The 9,837-nt window shown below is 42.5% G+C and overlaps 1 protein-coding gene across 1 annotated transcript in view; it reads right to left on the bottom strand.

Annotated features, from left to right (window-relative positions):
• Positions 1-9,837, bottom strand: part of grin2aa (glutamate receptor, ionotropic, N-methyl D-aspartate 2A, a) — a gene marked incomplete at its 5' end in the record, with an annotated part of 266,870 nt that overhangs the window by 89,802 nt on the left and 167,231 nt on the right. The window contains 1 exon segment of the mRNA XM_083780155.1: positions 8,729-8,843. Within this exon segment, the coding sequence (XP_083636281.1) occupies positions 8,729-8,843 (115 nt within the window).

Here is a 9,837-nt window from a genome sequence, read left to right as displayed (position 1 = left end):
AGAGAGAGAGAGAGAGAAATGGAGGTAAAGTGTCTGTCTGAGAGAGAGAGAGAGAGAGAGAGAGAGAGGAGAGAGAGAGAAATGGAGGTAAAGTCTCTCTGTCTGAGAGAGAGAGAGAGAGAGAGAGAGAGAGAGAGAGAGAGAGAGAGAGAAATGGAGGTAAAGTCTCTCTGTCTGAGAGAGAGAGAGAGAGAGAGAGAGAGAGAGAGAGAGAGAGAGAGAGAGAGAAATGGAGGTAAAGTCTCTCTGTCTGAGAGAGAGAGAGAGAGAGAGAGAGGGAGAGAGAGAGAAATGGAGGTAAAGTCTCTCTGTCTGAGAGAGAGAGAGAGAGAGAGAGAGAGAGAGAGAGAGAGAGAGAGAGAGAGAGATGGAGGTAAAGTCTCTCTGTCTGAGAGAGAGAGAGAGAGAGAGAGAGAGAGAGAGAAATGGAGGTAAAGTCTCTCTGTCTGAGAGAGAGAGAGACGGAGAGCGAGACAGACGCAGGGAGCGTGAGCATGCGGGGGATGAATAGAAGGTGATGCGATCTCTCTCTCTCTCTCTCTCTCTCTCCATGAGGTATTGGGGTAATTTAAGCTGGTATGAGGGTTAGGTATGAAGACGTATGGTCGCCATTTAAACTCCATTACATTGACAGCAGCCGTAGAGGCCATTTACCATACGCATTAGTTTATATAGGTCCTCATTCACCTTGGGCGGCGGAGGAAACAAGCTCACTTTTTGGCAAAATAAGCCTTTTTATTGACTTTCGTATATATATATATATATATAAATGTGTTTTCATGGTGTGCTTATATGCTATAGCACCCTAATGTCTCATTATGTTATATCAACAGGTTTACACTGCGTGAAAAGAGGAGTTAACGGGCAGTTATGGGCACTGTATTTTGCCTGTAAACCTCAAGTTTAGCAGCATATACAGTTAATATACGGTATATACAGGTGTGATGGTACAATTCGTGAGTTTACCTGGAGTTTGTTGGGAAGTTTAACGGGCGTTTCCTGTAATATACACATCCGTATTACATGCTTTTTGCGCAGTGCTAGGAGGCCTAAAAGCTGAGTTGCTTCATCATAGTTAAGGTCGGATTGGTACTGTATATCGGGACGCCAATCCACAGAAGTCGTGAACATTGTTCCCAACAATGGGAGGCAACGGTATCCCATTATAAGACGCAGCCTGAACCCTCCCGGTGAAATGCCATGTTTCGAGGTATTAAAGGATAAGAAGCCGTCTACAGCACCTGCAATGGATTATGATACGAGACAGCTGCAGTCCCGTTAGGAGAATAAAGAACATTCTGCACACAAACAGGCTCAAGCAGGGTAAAAGAAAAAGCACCGTGGTCATAAGTGAAAAGATGTTCTGTTTACGGATTAGAGCAAAGTCACATTGGAACGCTTTGCTATAAGCGGGGGGTGTGTGTGTGTGTGTGTGTGTGTGTGTGTGTGTGTGTGTGCGTGCGCGTGTGCGTGCAGAGCTGTAAATCTACTGAGATGTAATTACTGTTTGTTTAGGATCAACAAATTAATTCATTTAATCAGCACAAAATGTTTATGGTTAATGCTAAACGGCAACAGAACATAGTGTGCATGATGCATTCTTGTTGTGGGGACGTAAAATGGACACACCTAAACTGCATCGAAGATCCCAAATATTGTAACCCTTTAATCTACCCATTGTATAATCAATGGTCAGTATTGACTGTATTGACTGTATCTCACCAAAAAACATTACAATAAAACACATGATCAGTGATATTTTTTGGTTTAAACAAAACGTTTTTTTTTGTTTAACCCATTCTGAACGGGAACCCATTTTGGTGTTAGCATCACGTTGTGCTTTAGCTATTGAAAAATAGCAGATCTACAAGCTCTTAGCGCGCCACCGAGTGGCGCGCTACGAGCTTGTGGGTCTGCTATTTTTGAAAAATCGAAGAACGACTGACATTTTTAGAATCTGATCTAAGGTCAGAATGGGTTAATCAGACCAGTGTGTGTCCAGTGGAAACCTCGTATGAATCTGATCTCAGGTCAGAATGGGTTCATCAGACCAGTGTGTGTCCAGTGGAAACCTCGTATGAATCTGATCTCAGGTCAGAATGGGTTAAAGGTTAAATCACTATATTCTAATAATCATTGCTATAGTGTTTGTTCAGTAACAGAGGTCTCCCTGTCTCTCCAGCTCTTTAATAAACATAAAATACATTGTCAGGTACAGTAGGTGACCAAATTTCAGCCAATCAGGAGAGAGTAGCTATTTTTATAGTGTTCAAGTTCCAATTGTGTCTGCTTATTTCTCTGTGTCATCGTCACTTACAATTCCACTTGTTTAATCAGTATCCCGACTGTGTTCTCTATCCTGATTGGATGACATTGTTATCCCAGTTTCAGTTTCAGTTTTGGTTTCTGAAAATGCATTTTCTGTTTAATAAAAAGCTGGAGAGACATGGAGACTCCTGTTACTGAACAAACACTATGTGACTATAGCAATGAGTCTAGCTTTTAAACACTTATTTTAACCAAGAAAATCACTTACACTACCTTTAACAAAGAGTCAGATTTCCCAATGAGTTGGCTCATATAGTCCTTATGTTAGTTTACTGGAAATTCCATGAACCAAGAAATGGTGATTAGTATAAACCTTTATGATAGAAATGTTAGCTATAGGCCTAATGGATGAAATTCATCCTCCTTGGGCTGAAACGGCCACATAGCTACTTGAGTGTTTTTTTGTGCAAAACTAATGCTTGGAATGGATTCAGAATCATGAAAACCCCCTAGTTTCATATGTCACATGCTACTTTTTGCCTTATATATAGGATGCTAATGGTATGGTCACCATATTATGCTAATAACTCAAATAGCTCAACGTGCAACGTTTAGCAACAAAGCTTAATCTCATCTGCTAAGCCTATAGATGACATTTGAATCATAAAGGTTTAGGCTACATCAAACAACATTTCTGGGTCTAACATGGGACCATGGGGGCTTCCAGTATAGACTATGGTTATCAGGGACTTAATATGCTTTGGAAAGCAGTTTTAAAGTTAACATCTCAGGTTAGGTCAGGGGACACACAGCTTTTATCTCGCCCTAAAACCAAGTGACCTGCAGTCCAAATGAGTCCAAATGAGTTAGCCTGACAAACTGACATTCAATGGCACAATCTGAACAGTCTGAGGTTGTGTTATTTGTTCCCCCCTGATTCCATCTTGGCGAACTGTCCACCCTTAAGACCATAATGTGGAGTCAAAGTTAGTTGACATATGTCAACAAACGGTGCTCTTTCACTCGACTTTTAAAGTTCAACAAGCAGATAAACACAATCATAAACAAACATCTTTTTCCACCTACACTACACTCCAATGCCAACATCAAGAGATTTCTCTCTGTCCAAGACCTTGAGATATATCCACGGCCTTATATCATCCCATTTGGATTATCGCAATTCCCTGTACGCTGGAATTAGCCAGTAGTCCATATCGACCGTAACTGGTCCTGAGGGACCTCCCCCCCCCTATCTTTCTGCTGGCTGTCAGTACAGTTTTGAATCCATTTTAAAGACTCTCCTGTTCGTTTGGCTCCATCTTACATCGCTGACCCTCGTAACCTCCCCTAATACCGCTAAGGTCCTCACGGGGTTTTACTGGCTCGGTGCACCAGCTGTCCCCAAAATTAAACTCATGCTCGGGGCCGTTTGCTGTCGCAGCAACTCAACTATCCCCCTCTCAAGACTCCAAGGAGAACGAACTCCCTCGTCTTTTAACACATTGATTGCTAACGCTTGAAATTCTACTCAGGATTGCTTGTGCTACGCGATTAACATTGGACTTTTGAACTTTTTAGGGGCCCACAGCGAGGGGCCTCTTATAGCACATCGCACATCGCATAAATCAAAAGAACGCCAAACTAGTCCACTTCAATTTAAAAAAATATATATGATTCTACCATCTTCCATTCTGGAGATATTGACCTTTTTCTAAAACCTGCTTTTCGCTGCACGCTGCTCTTTTGAAAAAACAGCAGAGATATGGAAGGTTGAAAATCACACCCCTGTGAAGTGAGCAGTGCAATGTTGCACAACATTGCACTGCTCACTTCACATGGGTGTGATTTTTATTATTATTACAGTAGAAGTAGTTTTCTTATGAAAGCAGAGAGTCTTCTGTTTCATACGGTATATAGTATGTACATGTCGCTATAGGCCTTATTTTGTGAATAATGGTTCTTCAGGTCCATGCATTTTCTGAAATCCTCAGAGTATTTTAGACAAGACAAGGAACTGACAACTAAATATTCACAAAATAAGGCCTATAGCGACATGTACATACTATATACCGTATGAAACAGAAGACTCTCTGCTTTCATAAGAAAAATACTTCTACTGTAATAATAATGAAAATCACACCCCTGTGAAGTGAGCAGTGCAATGTTGCACTGCTCACTTCACAACATTGCACTGCTCACTTCACATGGGTGTGATTTTTATTATTATTACAGTATTAGTTTTTTTCTTATGAAAGCAGAGAGTCTTCTGTTTCATACGGTATATAGTATGTATATGTCGCTATAGGCCTTATTTTGTGAATATTGAGCAGTTCAGGTCCATGCATTTTCTGAAATCCTCTCGTATTTTAGACAAGACATGGACCCGACAACTAAATATTCACAAAATAAGGCCTATAGCGACATGTACATACTATATACCGTATGAAACATAAAAGACTCTCTGCTTTCATAAGAAAAATACTTCTACTGTAATAATAATAAAAATCACACCCCTTTGAAGTGAGCAGTGCAATGTTGCACTGCTCACTTCACAACATTGCACTGCTCACTTCACATGGGTGTGATTTTTATTATTATTACAGTATTAGTTTTTTTCTTATGAAAGCAGAGAGTCTTCTGTTTCATACGGTATATAGTATGTACATGTCGCTATATGCCTTATTTTGTGAATAATAGTTCTATAGGTCCATGCTTTCTCTAAAGTTCTCTCTGAAAAAGAGAATGTTATGCCTGAAATGGATTCAATAGCCTAGTATTGACAAACAGTATATGGGATATGTGTATTTTATTTGTTTTCCTCCTAAAATTAGACATTTAGGGCTTTCATTCAGTGTGTAGTATGTATATGATAATAATTTATTTATGTTTATATCTGCCTGTCAATATCTGTGACTTTAAACCTTTATAACTCGCTATGATAACGTCATGATGATGATGATTCTGTGCACATATGTGATCATTGTCTCAGTAAACAAAATCAACAGATCGTTTCAGAACAATAGCATAACAGTGACTTGAGAGGTTGACATGTCTGGACATGAACCACAGGAGCGACTCAACTCGCAGTGGGGGGGGGGGGGGGGGGTTCCACGACATGTCTGGACATGAACCACAGGAGCGATAAGCGAATCCCGGCTGGCTGTGATTTCGACAAAATGACAGACAACTCGATGGCTTCCGCAGCTTAGGATTGTATTCGTCATCCATTACAAACGGGTCGATTACGTCCCAGACGCCTTATCACTGCAATTGGCTGGCGAAGGCGCTATGGCGATTATGGTGATCAACTGCCGAGAATCTTTTTTCCGAGAATGAGAGAGTAGCATTGCAAACTGCAAAGCGATCGATCGCAACTCGCAGTGTGGGGGGGGGTTCCACGGTGTGATATCTGCTAGCCTAGTATACTGCTTCTTTGTCCAAACATGGCTGACGCGACGGCGAAAAAAAGACAGTTGGTCATATCTATACTGCTTCTCCTATGGCGGTCCTTCGAGAATACGTCATTCGTTTCGCGTATACCTGTCCGTGTGCGTGAAATGGCGATCGACCGTTGGAGATTATTCTTGGTTTATATACGGGTTTATATTTCCGAGAATGAGGCGGCAGACCGGGGAGTTGTCGTTGGAATGGAGAGGGCTGTGTCGAGTGGATCTGTGTGAATGAGTGGGGGGGGGGGAAGAAACTGTAATGCGATGGAGAGATGCCTCGGGAGAAACCATGTAGAAACAGGAGGGGAAGGGGAATCGAGTGTATTCACACACACTAGAATATGGGTAGCTTCATTTTAGATCCCCTGATCTGCGTTGGTCTATGCCGTGTGCAGGACGGCGAGGCCGCCTCCCCAGTACGTCGTAATGGATACGGCATGCCTGGAATGTGGTTAGACCAGGCCTCTTTTCAGGAGGTGGGGGGGTTTTAACTCCCGGATCACATACCGGATCTTTCTGGAGACGATCGGTGTCACTTTCTATGTTGTCCAGGCGGATATAAATATGAAGCACATTAATCATAAAAAAACCCAATAAAACGCTTTAGAGCGTCATGCGCAGACGGCGTTCGAGATTAATAAAGCGCTTTAGAGCGTTTTGCGCAATCGATGTGTTAAGTGCATTTTCTTGTATTCTTTTTGACAAGCATTTGAAATCCCCCAGATATGGTTTCATTTGGTTGAATTTGAATTTTATTATTTTCATAATGCGGTTTTATTAAAATTATCTATGAATAATTTTGATTGGACAGTATATAGGCCTATTATAGGCCTACTGCCGGCTTTTACCATATAGAAACGGTTTACTGTGTACTGCATTTATACCACTAATATATTCATATATAATTATACCCCCCTTTATCATACAACAACAGCTGTGGCTGCAGCTTCAGGTCAGGTGGATCACCACCCACCTTGGCAAACCAGGCATACTAAATTAAATGGTGGGGCATGTCATTGTCCACATAAAAACGACATTTTAACAAATACTGTACACTTAAATGAAAGAAAATATTTCCTCCTTATATAATAACATCTGATGAGCATGTTGGGGGAAAAAACGGCACTCCATCTTTAACCCATTCTGACCTGAGATCAGATTCTAAAAATGTCTATTACATCCTGACAGTTTCATTATTAACCCATTCTGACCTGAGATCAGATTCTAAAAGTGTCTTCGATTTTTCAAAAATAGCAGACCTACAAGCTTGTATCGCGACACTCGGTGGCGCGATATGAGCTTGTAGATCTGCTATTTTTCAATAGCTAAAGCATAACATGATGCCGACACCAAAATGGGTGCCCGGTCAGAATGGGTTAAGAATCAGATGGCCTGCATTGAATGTACTGTACTGTCCCTGAATGGTATCATCTGTAGCCCATTTATCTAGATACATATCAGGATCTTCTTATACATAAAGAGAGATGCACACCCCTAAGACCAGCATGTGGGTCAACACAGAGATACACACCCCTAAGACCAGCATGTGGGTCAACACATAGAGATACACACCCCTAAGACCAGCATGTAGGTCAACACAGAGATTCACACCCCTAAGACCAGCATGTGGGTCAACACAGAGATTCACACCCCTAAGACCAGCATGTGGGTCAACACAGAGATTCACACCCCTAAGACCAGCATGTGGGTCAACACAGAGATTCACACCCCTAAGACCAGCATGTGGGTCAACACAGAGATTCACACCCCTAAGACCAGCATGTGGGTCAACACAGAGATACACACCCCTAAGACCAGCATGTAGGTCAACACATAGAGATACACACCCCTAAGACCAGCATGTAGGTCAACACATAGAGATACACACCCCTAAGACCAGCATGTGGGTCAACACATAGAGATACACACCCCTAAGACCAGCATGTAGGTCAACACAGAGATTCACACCCCTAAGACCAGCATGTAGGTCAACACATAGAGATACACACCCCTAAGACCAGCATGTAGGTCAACACATAGAGATTCACACCCCTAAGACCAGCATGTGGGTCAACACATAGAGATTCACACCCCTAAGACCAGCATGTGGGTGAACACAGAGATACACACCCCTAAGACCAGCATGTGGGTCAACACATAGAGATACACACCCCTAAGACCAGCATGTGGGTCAACACATAGAGATACACCCCCCTAAGACCAGCATGTGGGTCAACACATAGAGATACACACCCCTAAGACCAGCATGTGGGTCAACACATAGAGATACACACCCCTAAGACCAGCATGTGGGTGAACACAGAGATACACACCCCTAAGACCAGCATGTGGGTGAACACAGAGATACACACCCCTAAGACCAGCATGTGGGTCAACACATAGAGATACACACCCCTAAGACCAGCATGTGGGTGAACACAGAGATACACACCCCTAAGACCAGCATGTGGGTGAACACAGAGATACACACCCCTAAGACCAGCATGTGGGTGAACACAGAGATACACACCCCTAAGACCAGCATGTGGGTCAACACATAGAGATACACACCCCTAAGACCAGCATGTGGGTCAACACATAGAGATACACACCCCTAAGACCAGCATGTGGGTCAACACATAGAGATACACACCCCTAAGACCAGCATGTGGGTCAACACATAGAGATTCACACCCCTAAGACCAGCCTGTGGTTCAACACATCTAGACATCAGTGGAATGCAATACATTATGAAACTATAAGCCTGCATGATTTAAACTGTGTTGCATGATAGTGACGTACTTAAGCTCACAATGTGTCAAACTGTAAGAATAATGACATATATATTTGACAATGCTGCAAGTTCAAGTTGCACATGACTTTACGACATAAACGCACACAAGCACACACGCACACACACACACACACACACACACACACACACACACACACACACACACACACACACACACACACACACACACACACACACATGCACACACACTTCTTACCCTTTCCCACTCTCTCTCCTTGTTGAAGACGATGACCACCAGCCGTGGGTTCTCCTGATAGCCGTCTTCTGTGAAGGACAGATCTCTACCATCCCACGTCACGTTCATCATGTACCTGAGAGAGAGAGAGAGAGAGAGAGAGAGAGAGAGAGAGACTTTTATAAAACCTTTATTTTCTAGTAAATAGATACAATCTTAAAAACAGTACAAACAATACATTATCAAAGACCCACGTTTTGTAACTTACAATAGTACCAAACTGTAAAAACCAACTGCTCCTCAAAAACAGAACAGAGAGCATCATTGTAACACCACTGAGAAATGAACTCATCAACATTATTCACGGGCGAGTAAAAACTAACATCCACTCGAATTCTGGCAACAGTCCCCCCCCCCCCCCCCCCCCCCCGGGATACGGGAGGAAGGGAGAGAGAGAGAGAGAGAGAGAGAGAGAGAGAGAAAGGAGGGCAGAGATTTAATTACATTAGCATGACAAAAAAGCCAAGTCTCCCAATGGTACTGTCACTTCACAGTAAAACTCTGATCCATTTGTGTATGCTCTCAGAGTTAATAACTGGGCACAGTTACGACGCAACGACGTTAATTATTATGGCTGTGTTCTCACAAGTTTGGAGGGGTCAGATCGCCTGTCATATATCTCACTCACATGAACAACATGCTCTCGCATGCACGTGGACAGATGCGTGCGTGCGTGCGTGCATGCGAGGGAAATAAATCATCTCGAAAGTGCAGCAGAATGGCGAGGAACTAGCCTCTTGAACTCCGTCAATGTCACAGAGGATTACAGTACCGATGTGACATTTTGATTTAAGGTTTGAGTCTAATGACGGAGGGATAGGGGAGAGATCAAATGTGTTGAGGTATTAAAGGCAAATGGATAGTTTTGGTGACAGATTGCACTAGGGCAGTGATCCTTCTTCTGCTTTCTTACTTTTATTTTCCTTTCTTTCTTTCTTTCTTTCATGTGGGCGAGTGGTTTGTTTCCTTTGATAAGTGTTTGACACTATAACAGGGATTAATCCATTAAGATCTGAGACCAGATTCTACAAAGCGTCTTCTAAATCATGACTCTGAGTATTTCCAATGTC

This window comes from Protomyctophum parallelum, assembly GCF_964188405.1.
Source record: "Protomyctophum parallelum genome assembly, chromosome: 13".
NCBI lineage: Eukaryota > Metazoa > Chordata > Actinopteri > Myctophiformes > Myctophidae > Protomyctophum > Protomyctophum parallelum.
This window is presented reverse-complemented; position numbering and strand designations above follow the sequence as displayed.